This window comes from Triticum aestivum, chromosome 7B (genome assembly GCF_018294505.1).
Source record: "Triticum aestivum cultivar Chinese Spring chromosome 7B, IWGSC CS RefSeq v2.1, whole genome shotgun sequence".
NCBI classification, from domain to species: Eukaryota; Viridiplantae; Streptophyta; class Magnoliopsida; order Poales; family Poaceae; genus Triticum; species Triticum aestivum.
Genome location: NC_057813.1, coordinates 609,927,741 through 609,950,222, shown reverse-complemented (window position 1 = coordinate 609,950,222; position 22,482 = coordinate 609,927,741). Strand labels below are relative to the sequence as shown.

Below are 22,482 nucleotides of genomic sequence, written 5' to 3'. Positions count from 1 at the left end.
TTACAGACCGTTTGGATACAGAATAGATCCTGAATTCTTGATGGTCGAGTGAGTCTTCATGGTCGAGTGTCTTCAGGTTCGTCGAGTGTCTTCTAGTCCGTCGAGTGAAGTTCCTCTTGGTCAACTGAAAGATGGCTTTCTTTAAGAAATGTCCCTGGGGAGGGTACCTTGGACAGGTCCGTGATCCTACCCTAGATACATGGCTTCATCAGGGAGCTAAGAGGATACTGGTACCTGCTCCCAGCGTGGAGCTGCGCAATGCATGCGCTGTTGGAGTTAACCACGTCGGAGAGTCCATGCCCGGTGTTAGGGACTTAGGGTGCGTTAGCTTTGTAGGCTAGCTCCTTTGTATACTCGTGCACCCCTGTGGCCCTGTAATATTTCGAATCACATCGATAGAAAGAAACTAAGATGTCCGATACGGTCATGTCGCTATCAACTCGCGTGTCCTCATATTGTCTCGGGTGCGTGTGCTTCGAGCGGTCAAATCGAATAGCCGGCGGCGTGTTGTTACGTGCCTGTGCTAGCTAGCCTATGAAGATCGATCCAGCAGCTAGCTAGACTGCTTCCTTTGTACGTGTATCTCTCTCTCGCCGTCTACGTTCAGACGGAACCGATTTAGCTCCGAAATTCCTCGAGCTAGCTAGCCTCTCATATGCGTGTTTCGATGAAAAGCACTCGGCTATACCGCCGTTGAGGTCGGACCAGCGCCAACAGCGGCGATGGTGGCCGGGCTCGTCAAAGTGCAGGTGGCGATGGCGTCCGTGGAGCGGCGCATCCCCGGAGACGGCGAACGTCCTATATATGTATTTACTTAACAGACGTACATACTAGAGGTATAAGAATGATCCCGTGGCTGAGTCCTGAGTATAAGAATTGTTGTCATTTTTGTGCTGGGAAAGGGACACGGAAGGGAACTGAGCGGCCGTGAAGAAAGTCGAGAGCACGGATCGTTGCATGCAGCCCCGTCCCGCCCGTGCACGATAGCATGCATGCATGCACACACACATGCGGCGGTACCACACACTAAGAAAATTTGTTACTGTGTGCTGTCCACACATCGATCCAGCGGTCAACTGCATAGCAGGTTTGGCGGTGTTGCGGGAGATCCCTACGTGAAAGCGGCGGAGTAGGAGTAGTGTTTATTTCTTTCTTTTTCTTCACTGACAGGTGGGTCCTTCGTAAGGTAGAGAGAGGATTCTATGGTGTTTGACCAGTCCACAAGTGAAATACGAAGCTGTATGGTGAGACAGTGACCGTATAATCACCTCGAATCATATATAGTGACCGTATTGATCGTAGTTTTAAGTACAATAATTAAAGTGATGCTTCTGACACAAGTTCAATGACCATAAATGCATTTTACTCTTTTAAGAATCTAGGTGTAGTCTTTCCTACTCGCCAGAAACCAGCGACCAGAGCCCCCTGTTTCCCCTGCATCTCGCTCCACGCTGAATCCGTATAAACGCCTCGCCCCTGCTCGTCGGTGCACAGCGTCGACCCAATCACCCAACCAGAGCACGCAAGAATCAAACAACACAACCTCAGCGCGCGAGAGATCCATCGGAAGCACAGGAGAGAGATGAGCTCGTCGGCGGCCAAGAAGGGGGTGCCGATGGTGGTGGCGACGAGCATGGCGGCCGTGGAGGCGCTCAAGGACCAGGCGGGGCTGTGCCGCTGGGACTACGCGCTCCGCTCGGTCTACCACCGCGCCGTCCCGACGTCCCTCACCTCCAACTCCTCCTCTTGCCAGGCCGTGAGCGGCAGCGCGGCCGCCGTCGGGAATTTTTTGTCGAAAGAGACCACCTGTGCAGCCGAATTGCTAGAAAAGACCCCCTTTGAGACAATTTAACAAAAAGGACCCCCTTGGCCGTGGCGGCAGGCGCGCCAGGCGACACGTGTCACCTGCCGCCACTGTGCGAGGCGGCAGCCCCTGCCGCCACGGCGTCAGGCGGCAGGCTGCCTGGAACGGGAATCAGCTGCTGCGATGAAACGGGCTGGTGCTGTGGGCCCCAACCGCCTGAGCGGCTGGCGGCAGGACTGTAGCAGCCGGGCCCGGCCGCCTCATGGACTGGCGGCAGGTCCCCATGCGGTACTCGCCAGCGCCAATGATGTAGCTACAAGTTTTTTTTTTTTGCATGATATGTAGCTACAAGGTTTAGGCAGGCAGTGGTACCTTGCTACTTCATTATACGCGTGCGTGCTTCCATTTATATGTACTTGCATGCCAATGAGTGACCGGTTGTACATGTAGTACTTGCATGTTCGCACGTGCGCACTTAGGCAGTAGTAGTACTGGAATAGCTATAGCCGATTATACATCGCAGTAATGGACAGACGTGTGCACAGTGCACGCATGCGTAGTGGGCAGCAGCAAATAAACAGACCTGCCGCCAGCCCCTGAGGCGGCTGTCCCAGCTGCTACAGTCCTGCCGCCAGCCTCTCAGGCGGCAGGGTCCCACAGCGCCAGCCCGTTCTGTTCTGCCGGCCTATTCACGTTCCAAGCAGCGTGCCGCCTGACGCTATGGCGGCAGGGGCTGCCGCCTCCCACCGTGGCGGCAGGTGCCATGTGTTGCCTGGCGCGCCTGCCGTCATGGCCGAGGGGGTCTTTTTGTCAAATCATCTTAGAGGGGATCTTTTTTAGCAATTCAATTGCGCAAGTGGTCTTTTTCGACAAAAAATCGCCGTCGGGAGGGCTGCCCGGCCAAGGCGGTCCGAGGAGGAGAAGCTGCACAAGGCGTATCACGTCGTCTGCTGGGGTCCCAACTGATTAGCACTATACTAGTCCATTTTTTTTTCTGCTGAATCCGGTTTCAGATTCTCCATTTTTGTTCATCCCCTCTTGATTATCCGTGAATGATGTAAATCGAGATATAGGTTTGCAAGGTTTGATATGTGCTCGGTCCTCTGATTTGAGGCCAGCTGCCAAGTGATTGATTAGGCAAATATAAGAAATTGACATTGTTGTGCCCAATGAATAACTTCCTCTTCGCTCTGTCTCGGATCTTACCAATCCCCGATGTTTTTTCAGAGCATTGGTTAAGTGGCAGGCCACACTGGATCTATAGTGCAGCGCCTTTAGGGAGAGACAAATGTTCAGATTTTTTCAGATGCATCAGAGAAGTACCTAACAGACAAGTCAGCATTTGACAGTACATATATTGAATGCAATGCTGTACTAAATGAAGATTGACGAGAACAAACAAATACCAGATCATAGCAAGTCTCAGCCCACTACAATATATTCATAAGGCTTTCTTGCCCAGCTGTTGCACTGAAATTATGATCAGTTTGTTCAAACCAAACACCAAGAATGATTCATAAACTGCATAAACAAGATCTTTGAGAGTTCAAGGTGCAGAATACAGGAGCAACTCTAATGGGGCGATCCATTTCGTCCGCCCGCGTCCGTTTGGGTCGGTGCGAACAAAAATGGCGGCCCAACGCGCCGACCCAAACTCAAATCGTGTCCGCCTGGCGTCCGCGCCGACCCATTTCCGGCCCAAAATTGTGCCTGGAATGCGTCGGCGCGGACGCGAAGCGGACGCGCCGCGCGTCTCCTCGCCGTCCGCCGCGTCCCCACCTGGCGGCCACCCAACTGCCAACTGTCGTCTTATTTATGACGACCACCGACAGCGGGCCCACGCGTCAGCCAGTGCGCGCGTCCTTGTTTAACCACGCGTGCGGCGGGGTCGGCCTCATCCACTTCTCCCGTCCACATCTGGCCCCCACCACTCCCTTTGCTTCCTCGCCGGCGACCGCAAACCCTAGCGCGCGTCATGGGCCTCTTCGCAGCAGCAATCGCAAGGGCAAGGGCACCTCCGGCGCCTCATCATCCCGTGCTCCCCCTCCACCGCCGGCGCGTTTTCGCCCTGAACGCCGGCGCCTGCACATCCCGGTGCACCAAGCGCAGTGGCACTGGAGTACATGCAGCCCCTCCCCTACCCCGACGTGACGCTGCCGCACCATCGCCGCCCGTCCAACCCAAGTTGGAGCCGGAGCCGGAGCCGTCGCGTAAGCGCTCCCCGCCTCCACCCACTTGGCCAGAGGAGGCCTACTTGTGGACGGGCCAGTACCGCGAGTGGGTGAGCGCGCCTTCCGTCCACTTCGCCGCCACGCCAGAGGAGGAGGTGGCCCACCTCGAGCGATGGAAGGAGCACTGGCTCCGCTAGGAGCAGGCCGACGGCGAGGAGTAGATGCGCTACGAGGCCATGCTCCAACGCGACGCCGAGGCGCTTCGGCTCGAGGAGGAGGAGGAGCGTGCGCGGCTTGCCGCAATGCCGCCGCCCCAGCAGACGCCGGAGGAGGCTGCCCTGGCAACGTACCAGGCAACGTTCGGGTGGGCTGGCCCTGCTCCGGTCTTCATCGACCTCACCGGCGACGACAGCGTCAAGGGCAAGGGCAAGGGCAAGGGCAAGGCCGGCGACGTTTAGGGCAGCATGCGGGGCGGCAGCAGGCGGGCGCAGACTTTTTTTAATGTTTTATTCAATGTTTATTAGATTTAGGTGGACTTTGGCCGGCGTTTGACCGGCCACTTTATGTTTAATTATGTTTATTTATGTTTATTTCGTGCAACTTGTTTTTTTTTCACGCCGGCACATTTGGGTCGGCCTCCTCGTTGGGCGGTCAAGCCGACCCATTTTAAAATGCGGATGTGCACGTCCGCCTGGCCGACCCAAACGGACAAAAAGCGGACAAAGCGCGCGTCCGTTTGGGTCGCCCCGTTGGAGTTGCTCTAAGGTCCAGAACACATAGTATATACTCGATGATATTTCATCCTTCATCAACTATACAACTTAGCACACTCTGGGGGATAAGATCTAATGCTTGACCTGACGCATACATAGGTTAAGCAAACATGACATGGCCTGATGCTGTCAGCAACCACAAATTCCTTGAGAGTTATGCCAGTGAGAGGCTTAACTGAATTTACAGCACAACACATGCTACAAAGAACTAAAAGTGGCAGGCTTGACATGTATTGTAGTCATATGTTTGAGGTTACACCAGTGGCAGGCTAAGCTGAGTTTACAGTAGAACACATGTAGAAAGTGACTTCGTTCAAATGCAGACAAGTGACAGAGAAGCCAACATCTGATCAAACATATCAGCAGTACGTAATTCAGTCAACATCTGTCAAACTGGGTACAGTTCCCAGGATTCATGCCTGGGTACATTCTCTTGGCGCCAGGAAAGGAACTTTTAATCAGCAATGAAGATGGCAATAGTGATAATAATAAATAAGGAAAACTGAAAAATAAAATAAATTTGCAAAAATCGTTGCCATACCAACTGATTGAGTTACTGCTGTACTAAATGCAAATTGAATATATAAGACGTACGTAATTGATGGAGGGTCTCGCACAATCCCAATAGGGTGCGGTGCTTCTCAATATATAGCAGTAGGTATTACATGTACAAGGTAGATACGAATAGGTATCTACAAACGTATATAACATGGATTCTAACACCCTCCCTCAATCTTAACCGGTGTCAAGAAGGTTGAGATTGCGCCGACAAACTTCAAACAAGGGAAGTGACAATGGCTTAGTGAAAATGTCCGCAAGTTGATCTTTCGATGAGATGAACTTGATTTGTAGTAGCTTTTGTGCAACTCGTTCCCTCACAAAGTGAAAGTCAATTTCGATGTGCTTCGTCCTTGCGTGGAAGACATGATTGCATGAAAGATATGTAGCTCCAATATTATCACACCACAGAACTGGGGTACATCTTGAGGAATACCCAATTCCCGCAGCAAAGACTGTACCCAAATGAGTTCGGCAGTAGCATTAGCAACAACTTTATACTCAGCTTCTGTACTACTCCGAGAAACTGTGGCTTGCTTGCGAGCATTCCAGGCGATCAAATTGGAACCAAAGAACACAGCATATCCCCCTGTAGATCGCCGGTCATCAGGACTCCCTGCCCAGTCCGCATCAGAGAAAGCAGACAACACTCTAGAGGTGGTCGGTCGAAGATGCAAACCGAAGGAGGCAGTGAGACGAACATAACGCAGGATGCGTTTGACCGCAGACCAGTGTGTGTCACGAGGCTCATGAAGATACTGGCAGACACGGTTAACTGCAAAGGAAAGATCTGGTCGAGTAATAGTAAGATACTGTAGCCCACCAACAATACTGCGATACTCTGTAGCATCACCAGGCGAGAGGAGAACACCAACATCAACACAGTGCTTCTCAGTCACAGTCATGGGTGTGGTGACAGGTTTACACTTCAGCATGCCCGCACGCCGGAGAAGGTCCAAAGAGTATTTCTTCTGAGTGAGTGAGAGACCAGCAGCAGTATGAGTCACTTCTATCCCCAGAAAATAGTGAAGAGGACCAAGATCCTTAACAGCAAAGTCATGTCGAAGACTTAATATGAGTTTATCAACTGCAGTAGATGAAGAACTGATGATAATAATATCATCAACATAAACCAATAGATACATCGTGAGCCCAGGGCGCTGTAGAAGAAACATAGACGTGTCTGCAGTAGAGGGAACAAATCCATGCGACCGAAGAGCAGAACCAAGACGAGCATGCCAAGCACGAGGGGCTTGTTTGAGACCATAAATTGCTTTATGGAGCCGACAAAGATGATGTAGACGATCTGAATCAACAAAACCAGGAGGTTGTCGCATATAAACCTCTTCCTCTAGGACACCATGAAGGAATGCATTCTGGACGTCCAACTGTCGAAGAGACCAACCACGAGTAACTGCTAATGAGAGAAGAAGACGAATAGTGGTAGGCTTGATGACAGGACTAAAAGTGTCTTCGTAATCAAGCCCATATCGTTGTTTAAATCTTTTGGCAACCAGTCGCGCCTTGTAACGTTTAATAGAGCCATCAGCATGCCTTTTTACTTTAAATATCCATTTAGAATCAATCACATTTACCCCGGAAGGAGGAGGAACAAGTTGCCAGGTCTCATTTCTCTGAAGTGCGAGGAACTCCTGTTCCATTGCATTTCGCCAGTGAGATATGGTCATTGCTGCTTGAAAATGTCGAGGTTCGGACGTCGGATCAGATGCAGCCTGCGCCATGGAAGTAGCCAGCCAAGCAATAGTACCATCAGTTCGTTGCTTCGGTTGGAAAATGCCGCTTTGACTGCGTGTATGCACCCGTCGAGTAACAGCAGGGGCCGGCGGCTGGACGGGCGATAACGGTCCAGAAGATGCCGACACAGGCGACACAGGCGGAGCCATGACATGGTCAGTCGCAGGCGTTGGTGGCGTTGGGGAGCTCGGCTCGGTATCCAGCGCTGGTGAGTCAGCGAACACAAGAGCCATGCAAGACCCGGCTGACTCGGGAGCCACGAGCGGCTCAAAGCGCGGCTCCGGCTCGGCGTGTCGTTCGGCTGGATCCGGCTCGGACCGAGCCGCCGTTGCATGGCGCTGCATGCAATCAACGTCTCGCGCATGCACGTGAGCATCGCTTGATGCATTGGTCTGAATTGCTTGCATGTAATCATCGTGAGCTGCTGTATCATCTAGCAACTCTAGCTGTGCACCTCGCCCAGTACCTGTACCATGGTTAGGAAGCAAAAAAGGAGAGTATGCAACATCTACAAATTGGTCAGATGAAGGACGCGATGGAGAATCAGAGTTGCTAGATGGAGTTTGTGATGCGGGTAAATTAGAAAAGGGATAAAGGTTCTCATCAAAGACAACGTCACGGGATATATAGACACGATTAGACGGAACATGGAGACACTTATACCCTTTATGAAGAGAACTATACCCAAGAAACACACATTTTTTTGATCGAAACTCAAGTTTGTGACGGTTATAAGGCCGAAGGTGTGGCCAGCAAGCACAACCAAAAATCTTGAGGAATGTATAGTCAGGTGTCTCTTGGAGTAAACACTCAATGGGTGTTTTCATGGCTAGAACTCGTGTGGGAAGCCTGTTGATGAGGAAGCAAGCTGTGGAAAAGGCATCAGTCCAAAAACGAAAAGGTACAGATGCATGTGCTAAGAGAGTTAGACCGGTTTCAACTATGTTCGATGCTTACGTTCAGCGGAGCCATTCTGCTGATGTGTATGTGGACAGGACACACGATGTGTAATCCCAAGTTTCCCAAAAAATGTGTTGAGATTGCGATATTCCCCACCCCAATCTGATTGAACATGAAGAATTTTATGGTTAAGTAGACGCTCAACATGAGTTTGGAATTGAAGAAAAACATTGAACACATCTGCCTTGCGCTTAAGAAAATAAAGCCAAGTAAATCGACTATAAGCATCAATAAAACTAACATAGTAGTTATGACCACTAACTGAAGTTTGGGCAGGACCCCATACATCTGAAAAGACAATTTCAAGAGGAGCTGTAACTACACGACTAGACAACGGGAACGGGAGCTGATGGCTTTTGCCTTGCTGACAGGCATCACACACGGACTCATCTTTTTTGCTAGACTCGACTGGTAGTTGATGACGACGAAGGACATGACGTATAATGGGAGTAGCTGGATGACCAAGACGCGAGTGCCACTGAGACGGCTTGACACGAACACTGCTGAAGACACTGAACCTTGAAGGTGCATCAAGTGGATAGAGACCATGCTGGAAGTGACCTCTAAGAAGAACGTCCCTCGTTGCGCGATCCTTAACAAAGACATCAAAAGGGTGAAATTCAACAAAAACGTCGTTGTCATGAGTAAGTCTAGGAACAGATAGAAGATTGCGAGTAACATCGGGAACATGAAGAACATCGTGAAGTTGAAGCTCCCCAGATGTGCTAGTCGGAAGAGAAGATTGACCAATATGTGTAATGTGCATACCTGACCCGTTTGCAACGTGAACCTTGTCATGGCCGAGGTAGGGTTGGCTTGAGTGTAACTTGTCCATCTCATTGGTCATGTGATCCGTAGCTGCAGTATCCATGTACCATCTTGAATCAATGGGGTAGGAGGGAGTGTGCCCGTGGCCAGAACCACCAGAGCCAATGGGTCCTTGAGTAGCCATGGCAGCCTGCCTCTCATTGTTGCGTCCATCATTGCCGATCCCTAGAAAATCACGCTTAAAGCGTTTGTGGCAGCGAGATGCAACATGCCCCTGAAACCCACAGAGCTGGCACGTGGGGCGACCGCCGTTAGGACGACCACACGTAGGGCAGGAGGATCCAGACTTGTTGTTGGTGAAGCTCTGCTGCTGTTGTGATGGTGAGGGAAGAATTGCCTTGCCACCCGACGAAGAAGACATGTTCCCACCGGTGCGGTAGGGTTGTCGTGGACCGCCACGAGTCACAGCATTAGATGTGGAGAAACCACCATGAACCTCAACCGATCGTCGAGACTCAATGCGTTGCTCAGTCTGAAGAAGTCGAGCATAAAGATCGCGAGGAGGCATCGGAGTGTCGCGTCCTTGGACAACCTCGATCAGCGAGTCATAATCACCATCCAAACCACCCAGAATAAATCCGGTGAACTCCTCATCGCCTAGAGGCTTCCCAATGGCAGCAAGAGTATCGGCTAGGGTTTTAACTTTGTTGAAGTAGACTGTGGCCGAGAGATCAAGCTTCTTAATATCCTGAAGTTGCCGACGAAGAGCCATGGAGCGCGCCGTGGATTGGGAGGAGAAACTGCTCTCTAGGGTTGTCCAGGCGTCTTGGGAAGTTGCAGCAAACAAAACCATGCCAGCCACCCCCTCCGTCAACGACGATTGGATCGCCGAGAGGATGGCTTGATCTTGCTGTACCCAGCTCGTGTGCGCCCTGTTAGGAACTAGGTGCTGCGCGCCATCAGCAGTGGTGGCGAGGACGGTCGGTGACGGACACGGTAGCGATCCATCAACATAGCCGAGAAGATCGTGGCTACGGAGGAGAGGAAGAACTTGTGCGCGCCAGTAGAGGAAGTTTTCCGCCGACAACTTGATCGTCAGCAGATGCGCAAAGTGGAACGGCGCCGGAGTGGGCACATCGGACACCATGGGCAGGCGAACAGGAGCAGGCCGGACTGCGGCGACCAGAGGAGCTGAAGAAGCAGACGACATCAACCCGGCCATGAAGGAGCCGAGGTTGCCGGCGCTGGCTGTAGCGGAGCTGACGACGAGGGCGTTCTGCGCGCCGTTGGTGCCGGCGAGAAGAGCAGCAAGGGTGGGAGAGAAGACCCCCTGCGCGGGTGCAGCGGCTGATGGAGCGGCGACGGCTGTCGAAGGGGCGACGGCGGCGGCCGAAGAAGCAGCGGAAGTCATGATCGTAACCTATCTGATACCATATAAGACGTACGTAATTGATGGAGGGTCTCGCACAATCCCAATAGGGTGCGGTGCTTCTCAATATATAGCAGTAGGTATTACATGTACAAGGTAGATACGAATAGGTATCTACAAACGTATATAACATGGATTCTAACAGAATAACACAAAGAAGGCAGCAGGCCAGTGTAGACACTGGGTAATCATGATAATTTTTATAAGTCTTATTAAGGAGTTAAGCTGCAAAATATAAGGCCCAGACGACGTACTCCAGAACACAGATTCATGCCTACCTTGCAGATTAGCTTGTTCTTTGTCTTGCCGAACAGTTGCTAGTTTCCGATATTTCGCATTATCTGGTCATAACTCCAGAACAAACAAATCATCAAACCTTGACAAAAGCCTCGTGCAACGGCTGGATTGCACTATCATCAGGCTCACTGAGTACTATCTGAACATTTGGTGAGGCCTTTCTGAGAGGCGATAGTTTTCTTTCAAGAATATGTGAAGGATTCATATGATCTTTCTGAAGCCATTCTGGGTGATTAATCTTGGGAGTAAACAGTATCAGTTGGTTGAGACTAGTAGACTTCTTCAAGAAAAGGCTTACTAGCTGCATCTCATGGTGGCGCCCCATGAAATTCATCATGTTGACCAACAGAAGGTTCTCAAAGCCATCGCCATCCTCTAGTGTCTCTTCCTCAGATTGCCCTCCATCAGATATCTCTTCAGGTGGTTGATTTTCTTCAGGTGGCTCTCCTCTGACAGCTCTTCCTCGAGTTCAATTCCCTCTGACGGCTCTTCCTCTAGCTCATCTTCCTCCAGGGCATCTCGCTCTGACAACTCTTCCTCTAGCCCATCTTTCTCCAGAGTTTCTCCTTCTGACAAGTCTTCATCCAGCTCATCTTCCTCCGCTGCCTCTTGCTCTGATAGCTCTTCCACTGACTCATTTTCCTCAGATTCTGATCCTGATGGTTCATCCTCTGGCCTATATTGACAACTACTTGTCGGAAGCTGCAAGAGGGTGTAGTAAGCATTCAAAATAAGTGAGCACATCAAAACCAAGCAACAATACAATGACTACTAACTGAATGCATTTGTCAAGGTCACAAGGCAATTTCTTTAACAGCTCGTATGCATAGTCGAAGCTGCACAAATAACCTCTCCAATCGAGGCACACAGCAGGCCAACAAAAGTCAAAGGCAATTTATTCACCTGCACAAATAACCTCTCCAATCGAGGGCCACAGCAGGCCACAAGGAAAGTGTAAATGTCGTTTATGTTGTCGATCTCCATTGCGAACATCAGTAGCTGAAGCTCTCTCAAATTCAGCAATTTGCATGGTGCAGCGCTTGTGGCAACTAATCGGGCACGAGCCTTGGCAGACAGTCTCTGCAAAGCATAGCAACGAAGAAGGTTATCAGTAAGACAATAACAGAGAGCACTCGGATCAACCGGGTAGCATGAAATGCAGAGAGCGACGAACCCGTAGGGCACTGCTGCAGAGGGTAAGCACAGTGAGGTTGGACAAATTGGTTAGCAGTTGAAGCCAGTTTGTGCGCAGCTGGCAATAAGGTCCTGACAAGTGCCTCCGGCGGTTAGGTCCTCCGAAGCAGATGTAAAGGTCAGCAAGATTGGCGGTGGCCGGGATGCTGTAGGCGGGAATGTAGGCGCCGCTGTAGTGGAATGAACGCAGGCCGGACGCATCGTCGGCAAAAAAAACTTCGGCTTCCGAACCACATTCTGCAGATGTGAGGCTCCTCAGGTGTGCCCCGGCCGCCGCGACGCTGACGGAGAAGAGGCTTTCGCAGTAGCGCAGATCGAGGGTGTGGCCGAGGGGGCACGCGGCGACCAGGCGGTTGACTGTGCGGCCGGAGATGCGGACGCAGTGGAGGTGGATGATGTTGAGTATATTGATTATTAGGAAAGACTAGATAGACTATGATTAGTTCTGGTTTGTCTTGTACTCCAAGCTGATCATTGTATTCCTATATATATACCCACGAGGCTCAAGCAATATAACAACTATTTCACCAAATCCATCTGTCCCTTCTAACATGGTATCAGTTTCCGGGTTCTAAACCCTAGCCGCCGCCGCTTCGGCACCCCCGCGTCGCCCCTGGGGTGGTCGGCCTCCATGATCGCCGCCGGGGTCCGCGCCGCCGTACCTAGGGTTCGTCCGCCGGCCGTGTTGGCCGGCTGCCCTAGAGAGTCTTTTTCCCGATCCTTTGATCCGGGTTTTTCTCTCTTTCGTCGGTCGCTTTGATCGGCGTCTACTTTTTGGTTTTCTGATCTATTCTTGATCGGTTTGCGTCGCCCACCGCGCCGTCGACCCCGAACGCCTCTACTCCGACCACGGCGTGACCAGCCGGCCTCTCCTCCGACCCGGCGACCACGCGCGCCGAGGCGGCCCGTCAGGGCCAGCCGCCGTCTGCGCGTCGGTCCGCCCGTCGCCCTGCGCCGGCCGTCACCGCCCTACTCCGACCGGGAAACCTGCATCGTCCCAACCCGGCGGCTTCGCGCCATGCGATGGCCAATCATAGCCGTTGCTCGCGCGCCGGACCGCCGATCGATCCACGTCACCCGCCTCCGCCGCGTCTGCACGGCGGCTCGGCGGTCTACCTCGCCGGCCTCGTCCTCGGCTGTCAGGCTCGTCGGCTGCCTCAAACTCGGGCGCCGCTGCTCCGTCGGTCGCTCGCGCCTCGCTGCCCGGGCGCCGGTGCTGCATTGGCAGCCCGGGTGCCGGTGCTGACGTCCCACGCCGTCCGTCGTCGCCGACCTCATCCAGGACTCCGCCGCCACCACGCCTCCATCGAGCGGCGTCCCCGTCCTCGCGCGCGATCGGCTTGTTCACCCGTTTGTCGCCGCGATCCGCCTCATCTACGCTGCACGACCAACCTGGCCCGTTGGTGACGCGCTCCTCCGCAGGTCCTGTGAAGATCGTCCTGAGTACCGCGCGCCTCTCCACCGATCGAGCATCGGGCTACCGCTGCGTCGCCCCATCGGGCCGCAGCGCCGCCGCCCCGCGGTTCTCCTCACGGCTGCATCAGCTCGTGCGTCGCCACTGCATCGCCCCTTCGGACCGTAGTGCCGCGATAAGTGGTCCCCACCGCCGCCTCGAGGCCGTCCCCGTGGTTGCACTGTCTCGCGAACCGCCATTGCGTCGCCCCTTCGGGCCGCAGCGTCGTGGCCTGTGGTCCCCGCCACCGCCCGAGGTCTTCCCGCCGTTGCCCTGACCCGCCTGTCGCCGCTGCGTCGCTGCTTCGGGCCGTAGCGCCGCGACCCGCGGTCCGCTCCGCCGTCACCGCACGTCGACCTCCCGTGGTATGCGCCCCGCCGTCTCCCTTGGCGCGGAAACACCACCGTCCGCGCCGGTCTTCGTCATGCTATCAGGGTTCTTTGCCTACTTCGAGCACCGCCGCCGCACTTTTAACCCAGCCGCCGCCGCCGCCAGGCCGCCGCCGCCGCTCTTCTTTGGTTGCCGCCGCCGCAGCCGCCCGCCCACCCCCTTCATCTTCGTCCAGCACCAACCCGTCGCTAGCGTCGCCGTCATCTACCACGACCGCTTCGTCTACTCCGACAACCGTGGCGACATTGGCCCCGCGCCGTCCCGACGTCCCTCACCTCCAACTCCTCCTCTTGCCAGGCCGTGAGCGGCAGCGCGGCCGCCGTCGGGAATTTTTTGTCGAAAGAGACCACCTGTGCAGCCGAATTGCTAGAAAAGACCCCCTTTGAGACAATTTAACAAAAAGGACCCCCTTGGCCGTGGCGGCAGGCGCGCCAGGCGACACGTGTCACCTGCCGCCACTGTGCGAGGCGGCAGCCCCTGCCGCCACGGCGTCAGGCGGCAGGCTGCCTGGAACGGGAATCAGCTGCTGCGATGAAACGGGCTGGTGCTGTGGGCCCCAACCGCCTGAGCGGCTGGCGGCAGGACTGTAGCAGCCGGGCCCGGCCGCCTCATGGACTGGCGGCAGGTCCCCATGCGGTACTCGCCAGCGCCAATGATGTAGCTACAAGTTTTTTTTTTTTGCATGATATGTAGCTACAAGGTTTAGGCAGGCAGTGGTACCTTGCTACTTCATTATACGCGTGCGTGCTTCCATTTATATGTACTTGCATGCCAATGAGTGACCGGTTGTACATGTAGTACTTGCATGTTCGCACGTGCGCACTTAGGCAGTAGTAGTACTGGAATAGCTATAGCCGATTATACATCGCAGTAATGGACAGACGTGTGCACAGTGCACGCATGCGTAGTGGGCAGCAGCAAATAAACAGACCTGCCGCCAGCCCCTGAGGCGGCTGTCCCAGCTGCTACAGTCCTGCCGCCAGCCTCTCAGGCGGCAGGGTCCCACAGCGCCAGCCCGTTCTGTTCTGCCGGCCTATTCACGTTCCAAGCAGCGTGCCGCCTGACGCTATGGCGGCAGGGGCTGCCGCCTCCCACCGTGGCGGCAGGTGCCATGTGTTGCCTGGCGCGCCTGCCGTCATGGCCGAGGGGGTCTTTTTTGTCAAATCATCTTAGAGGGGATCTTTTTTAGCAATTCAATTGCGCAAGTGGTCTTTTTCGACAAAAAATCGCCGTCGGGAGGGCTGCCCGGCCAAGGCGGTCCGAGGAGGAGAAGCTGCACAAGGCGTATCACGTCGTCTGCTGGGGTCCCAACTGATTAGCACTATACTAGTCCATTTTTTTTTCTGCTGAATCCGGTTTCAGATTCTCCATTTTTGTTCATCCCCTCTTGATTATCCGTGAATGATGTAAATCGAGATATAGGTTTGCAAGGTTTGATATGTGCTCGGTCCTCTGATTTGAGGCCAGCTGCCAAGTGATTGATTAGGCAAATATAAGAAATTGACATTGTTGTGCCCAATGAATAACTTCCTCTTCGCTCTGTCTCGGATCTTACCAATCCCCGATGTTTTTCAGAGCATTGGTTAAGTGGCAGGCCACACTGGATCTATAGTGCAGCGCCTTTAGGGAGAGACAAATGTTCAGATTTTTTCAGATGCATCAGAGAAGTACCTAACAGACAAGTCAGCATTTGACAGTACATATATTGAATGCAATGCTGTACTAAATGAAGATTGACGAGAACAAACAAATACCAGATCATAGCAAGTCTCAGCCCACTACAATATATTCATAAGGCTTTCTTGCCCAGCTGTTGCACTGAAATTATGATCAGTTTGTTCAAACCAAACACCAAGAATGATTCATAAACTGCATAAACAAGATCTTTGAGAGTTCAAGGTGCAGAATACAGGAGCAACTCTAATGGGGCGATCCATTTCGTCCGCCCGCGTCCGTTTGGGTCGGTGCGAACAAAAATGGCGGCCCAACGCGCCGACCCAAACTCAAATCGTGTCCGCCTGGCGTCCGCGCCGACCCATTTCCGGCCCAAAATTGTGCCTGGAATGCGTCGGCGCGGACGCGAAGCGGACGCGCCGCGCGTCTCCTCGCCGTCCGCCGCGTCCCCACCTGGCGGCCACCCAACTGCCAACTGTCGTCTTATTTATGACGACCACCGACAGCGGGCCCACGCGTCAGCCAGTGCGCGCGTCCTTGTTTAACCACGCGTGCGGCGGGGTCGGCCTCATCCACTTCTCCCGTCCACATCTGGCCCCCACCACTCCCTTTGCTTCCTCGCCGGCGACCGCAAACCCTAGCGCGCGTCATGGGCCTCTTCGCAGCAGCAATCGCAAGGGCAAGGGCACCTCCGGCGCCTCATCATCCCGTGCTCCCCCTCCACCGCCGGCGCGTTTTCGCCCTGAACGCCGGCGCCTGCACATCCCGGTGCACCAAGCGCAGTGGCACTGGGAGTACATGCAGCCCCTCCCCTACCCCGACGTGACGCTGCCGCACCATCGCCGCCCGTCCAACCCAAGTTGGAGCCGGAGCCGGAGCCGTCGCGTAAGCGCTCCCCGCCTCCACCCACTTGGCCAGAGGAGGCCTACTTGTGGACGGGCCAGTACCGCGAGTGGGTGAGCGCGCCTTCCGTCCACTTCGCCGCCACGCCAGAGGAGGAGGTGGCCCACCTCGAGCGATGGAAGGAGCACTGGCTCCGCTAGGAGCAGGCCGACGGCGAGGAGTAGATGCGCTACGAGGCCATGCTCCAACGCGACGCCGAGGCGCTTCGGCTCGAGGAGGAGGAGGAGCGTGCGCGGCTTGCCGCAATGCCGCCGCCCCAGCAGACGCCGGAGGAGGCTGCCCTGGCAACGTACCAGGCAACGTTCGGGTGGGCTGGCCCTGCTCCGGTCTTCATCGACCTCACCGGCGACGACAGCGTCAAGGGCAAGGGCAAGGGCAAGGGCAAGGCCGGCGACGTTTAGGGCAGCATGCGGGGCGGCAGCAGGCGGGCGCAGACTTTTTTTAATGTTTTATTCAATGTTTATTAGATTTAGGTGGACTTTGGCCGGCGTTTGACCGGCCACTTTATGTTTAATTATGTTTATTTATGTTTATTTCGTGCAACTTGTTTTTTTTTCACGCCGGCACATTTGGGTCGGCCTCCTCGTTGGGCGGTCAAGCCGACCCATTTTAAAATGCGGATGTGCACGTCCGCCTGGCCGACCCAAACGGACAAAAAGCGGACAAAGCGCGCGTCCGTTTGGGTCGCCCCGTTGGAGTTGCTCTAAGGTCCAGAACACATAGTATATACTCGATGATATTTCATCCTTCATCAACTATACAACTTAGCACACTCTGGGGGATAAGATCTAATGCTTGACCTGACGCATACATAGGTTAAGCAAACATGACATGGCCTGATGCTGTCAGCAACCACAAATTCCTTGAGAGTTATGCCAGTGAGAGGCTTAACTGAATTTACAGCACAACACATGCTACAAAGAACTAAAAGTGGCAGGCTTGACATGTATTGTAGTCATATGTTTGAGGTTACACCAGTGGCAGGCTAAGCTGAGTTTACAGTAGAACACATGTAGAAAGTGACTTCGTTCAAATGCAGACAAGTGACAGAGAAGCCAACATCTGATCAAACATATCAGCAGTACGTAATTCAGTCAACATCTGTCAAACTGGGTACAGTTCCCAGGATTCATGCCTGGGTACATTCTCTTGGCGCCAGGAAAGGAACTTTTAATCAGCAATGAAGATGGCAATAGTGATAATAATAAATAAGGAAAACTGAAAAATAAAATAAATTTGCAAAAATCGTTGCCATACCAACTGATTGAGTTACTGCTGTACTAAATGCAAATTGAATATATAAGACGTACGTAATTGATGGAGGGTCTCGCACAATCCCAATAGGGTGCGGTGCTTCTCAATATATAGCAGTAGGTATTACATGTACAAGGTAGATACGAATAGGTATCTACAAACGTATATAACATGGATTCTAACACCCTCCCTCAATCTTAACCGGTGTCAAGAAGGTTGAGATTGCGCCGACAAACTTCAAACAAGGGAAGTGACAATGGCTTAGTGAAAATGTCCGCAAGTTGATCTTTCGATGAGATGAACTTGATTTGTAGTAGCTTTTGTGCAACTCGTTCCCTCACAAAGTGAAAGTCAATTTCGATGTGCTTCGTCCTTGCGTGGAAGACATGATTGCATGAAAGATATGTAGCTCCAATATTATCACACCACAGAACTGGGGGTACATCTTGAGGAATACCCAATTCCCGCAGCAAAGACTGTACCCAAATGAGTTCGGCAGTAGCATTAGCAACAACTTTATACTCAGCTTCTGTACTACTCCGAGAAACTGTGGCTTGCTTGCGAGCATTCCAGGCGATCAAATTGGAACCAAAGAACACAGCATATCCCCCTGTAGATCGCCGGTCATCAGGACTCCCTGCCCAGTCCGCATCAGAGAAAGCAGACAACACTCTAGAGGTGGTCGGTCGAAGATGCAAACCGAAGGAGGCAGTGAGACGAACATAACGCAGGATGCGTTTGACCGCAGACCAGTGTGTGTCACGAGGCTCATGAAGATACTGGCAGACACGGTTAACTGCAAAGGAAAGATCTGGTCGAGTAATAGTAAGATACTGTAGCCCACCAACAATACTGCGATACTCTGTAGCATCACCAGGCGAGAGGAGAACACCAACATCAACACAGTGCTTCTCAGTCACAGTCATGGGTGTGGTGACAGGTTTACACTTCAGCATGCCCGCACGCCGGAGAAGGTCCAAAGAGTATTTCTTCTGAGTGAGTGAGAGACCAGCAGCAGTATGAGTCACTTCTATCCCCAGAAAATAGTGAAGAGGACCAAGATCCTTAACAGCAAAGTCATGTCGAAGACTTAATATGAGTTTATCAACTGCAGTAGATGAAGAACTGATGATAATAATATCATCAACATAAACCAATAGATACATCGTGAGCCCAGGGCGCTGTAGAAGAAACATAGACGTGTCTGCAGTAGAGGGAACAAATCCATGCGACCGAAGAGCAGAACCAAGACGAGCATGCCAAGCACGAGGGGCTTGTTTGAGACCATAAATTGCTTTATGGAGCCGACAAAGATGATGTAGACGATCTGAATCAACAAAACCAGGAGGTTGTCGCATATAAACCTCTTCCTCTAGGACACCATGAAGGAATGCATTCTGGACGTCCAACTGTCGAAGAGACCAACCACGAGTAACTGCTAATGAGAGAAGAAGACGAATAGTGGTAGGCTTGATGACAGGACTAAAAGTGTCTTCGTAATCAAGCCCATATCGTTGTTTAAATCTTTTGGCAACCAGTCGCGCCTTGTAACGTTCAATAGAGCCATCAGCATGCCTTTTTACTTTAAATATCCATTTAGAATCAATCACATTTACCCCGGAAGGAGGAGGAACAAGTTGCCAGGTCTCATTTCTCTGAAGTGCGAGGAACTCCTGTTCCATTGCATTTCGCCAGTGAGGTATGGTCATTGCTGCTTGAAAATGTCGAGGTTCGGACGTCGGATCAGATGCAGCCTGCGCCATGGAAGTAGCCAGCCAAGCAATAGTACCATCAGTTCGTTGCTTCGGTTGGAAAATGCCGCTTGACTGCGTGTATGCACCCGTCGAGTAACAGCAGGGGCCGGCGGCTGGACGGGCGATAACGGTCCAGAAGATGCCGACACAGGCGACACAGGCGGAGCCATGACATGGTCAGTCGCAGGCGTTGGTGGCGTTGGGGAGCTCGGCTCGGTATCCAGCGCTGGTGAGTCAGCGAACACAAGAGCCATGCAAGACCCGGCTGACTCGGGAGCCACGAGCGGCTCAAAGCGCGGCTCCGGCTCGGCGTGTCGTTCGGCTGGATCCGGCTCGGACCGAGCCGCCGTTGCATGGCGCTGCATGCAATCAACGTCTCGCGCATGCACGTGAGCATCGCTTGATGCATTGGTCTGAATTGCTTGCATGTAATCATCGTGAGCTGCTGTATCATCTAGCAACTCTAGCTGTGCACCTCGCCCAGTACCTGTACCATGGTTAGGAAGCAAAAAAGGAGAGTATGCAACATCTACAAATTGGTCAGATGAAGGACGCGATGGAGAATCAGAGTTGCTAGATGGAGTTTGTGATGCGGGTAAATTAGAAAAGGGATAAAGGTTCTCATCAAAGACAACGTCACGGGATATATAGACACGATTAGACGGAACATGGAGACACTTATACCCTTTATGAAGAGAACTATACCCAAGAAACACACATTTTTTTGATCGAAACTCAAGTTTGTGACGGTTATAAGGCCGAAGGTGTGGCCAGCAAGCACAACCAAAAATCTTGAGGAATGTATAGTCAGGTGTCTCTTGGAGTAAACACTCAATGGGTGTTTTCATGGCTAGAACTCGTGTGGGAAGCCTGTTGATGAGGAAGCAAGCTGTGGAAAAGGCATCAGTCCAAAAACGAAAAGGTACAGATGCATGTGCTAAGAGAGTTAGACCGGTTTCAACTATGTTCGATGCTTACGTTCAGCGGAGCCATTCTGCTGATGTGTATGTGGACAGGACACACGATGTGTAATCCCAAGTTTCCCAAAAAATGTGTTGAGATTGCGATATTCCCCACCCCAATCTGATTGAACATGAAGAATTTTATGGTTAAGTAGACGCTCAACATGAGTTTGGAATTGAAGAAAAACATTGAACACATCTGCCTTGCGCTTAAGAAAATAAAGCCAAGTAAATCGACTATAAGCATCAATAAAACTAACATAGTAGTTATGACCACTAACTGAAGTTTGGGCAGGACCCCATACATCTGAAAAGACAATTTCAAGAGGAGCTGTAACTACACGACTAGACAACGGGAACGGGAGCTGATGGCTTTTGCCTTGCTGACAGGCATCACACACGGACTCATCTTTTTTGCTAGACTCGACTGGTAGTTGATGACGACGAAGGACATGACGTATAATGGGAGTAGCTGGATGACCAAGACGCGAGTGCCACTGAGACGGCTTGACACGAACACTGCTGAAGACACTGAACCTTGAAGGTGCATCAAGTGGATAGAGACCATGCTGGAAGTGACCTCTAAGAAGAACGTCCCTCGTTGCGCGATCCTTAACAAAGACATCAAAAGGGTGAAATTCAACAAAAACGTCGTTGTCATGAGTAAGTCTAGGAACAGATAGAAGATTGCGAGTAACATCGGGAACATGAAGAACATCGTGAAGTTGAAGCTCCCCAGATGTGCTAGTCGGAAGAGAAGATTGACCAATATGTGTAATGTGCATACCTGACCCGTTTGCAACGTGAACCTTGTCATGGCCGAGGTAGGGTTGGCTTGAGTGTAACTTGTCCATCTCATTGGTCATGTGATCCGTAGCTGCAGTATCCATGTACCATCTTGAATCAATGGGGTAGGAGGGAGTGTGCCCGTGGCCAGAACCACCAGAGCCAATGGGTCCTTGAGTAGCCATGGCAGCCTGCCTCTCATTGTTGCGTCCATCATTGCCGATCCCTAGAAAATCACGCTTAAAGCGTTTGTGGCAGCGAGATGCAACATGCCCCTGAAACCCACAGAGCTGGCACGTGGGGCGACCGCCGTTAGGACGACCACACGTAGGGCAGGAGGATCCAGACTTGTTGTTGGTGAAGCTCTGCTGCTGTTGTGATGGTGAGGGAAGAATTGCCTTGCCACCCGACGAAGAAGACATGTTCCCACCGGTGCGGTAGGGTTGTCGTGGACCGCCACGAGTCACAGCATTAGATGTGGAGAAACCACCATGAACCTCAACCGATCGTCGAGACTCAATGCGTTGCTCAGTCTGAAGAAGTCGAGCATAAAGATCGCGAGGAGGCATCGGAGTGTCGCGTCCTTGGACAACCTCGATCAGCGAGTCATAATCACCATCCAAACCACCCAGAATAAATCCGGTGAACTCCTCATCGCCTAGAGGCTTCCCAATGGCAGCAAGAGTATCGGCTAGGGTTTTAACTTTGTTGAAGTAGACTGTGGCCGAGAGATCAAGCTTCTTAATATCCTGAAGTTGCCGACGAAGAGCCATGGAGCGCGCCGTGGATTGGGAGGAGAAACTGCTCTCTAGGGTTGTCCAGGCGTCTTGGGAAGTTGCAGCAAACAAAACCATGCCAGCCACCCCCTCCGTCAACGACGATTGGATCGCCGAGAGGATGGCTTGATCTTGCTGTACCCAGCTCGTGTGCGCCCTGTTAGGAACTAGGTGCTGCGCGCCATCAGCAGTGGTGGCGAGGACGGTCGGTGACGGACACGGTAGCGATCCATCAACATAGCCGAGAAGATCGTGGCTACGGAGGAGAGGAAGAACTTGTGCGCGCCAGTAGAGGAAGTTTTCCGCCGACAACTTGATCGTCAGCAGATGCGCAAAGTGGAACGGCGCCGGAGTGGGCACATCGGACACCATGGGCAGGCGAACAGGAGCAGGCCGGACTGCGGCGACCAGAGGAGCTGAAGAAGCAGACGACATCAACCCGGCCATGAAGGAGCCGAGGTTGCCGGCGCTGGCTGTAGCGGAGCTGACGACGAGGGCGTTCTGCGCGCCGTTGGTGCCGGCGAGAAGAGCAGCAAGGGTGGGAGAGAAGACCCCCTGCGCGGGTGCAGCGGCTGATGGAGCGGCGACGGCTGTCGAAGGGGCGACGGCGGCGGCCGAAGAAGCAGCGGAAGTCATGATCGTAACCTATCTGATACCATATAAGACGTACGTAATTGATGGAGGGTCTCGCACAATCCCAATAGGGTGCGGTGCTTCTCAATATATAGCAGTAGGTATTACATGTACAAGGTAGATACGAATAGGTATCTACAAACGTATATAACATGGATTCTAACAGAATAACACAAAGAAGGCAGCAG

General features: G+C 52.6%; 1 protein-coding gene and 1 pseudogene across 1 annotated transcript; one reads left to right on the top strand and one right to left on the bottom strand.

Annotated features, from left to right (window-relative positions):
* Positions 1 to 1,526: 1,526 nt before the first annotated feature.
* LOC123158263 (uncharacterized) lies at positions 1,527 to 2,770 on the top strand. The gene is made up of 2 exons (XM_044576323.1): positions 1,527 to 1,791; positions 2,662 to 2,770. The coding sequence occupies exons 1-2, from the start codon at positions 1,583 to 1,585 to the stop codon at positions 2,768 to 2,770; spliced, it is 318 nt and encodes a 105-aa protein (XP_044432258.1). The 5' UTR covers positions 1,527 to 1,582.
* Positions 2,771 to 10,385: 7,615 nt separating this feature from the next.
* Positions 10,386 to 18,309, bottom strand: LOC123158262 (uncharacterized; annotated as a pseudogene).
* Between the last annotated feature and the right edge of the window lie 4,173 nt (positions 18,310 to 22,482).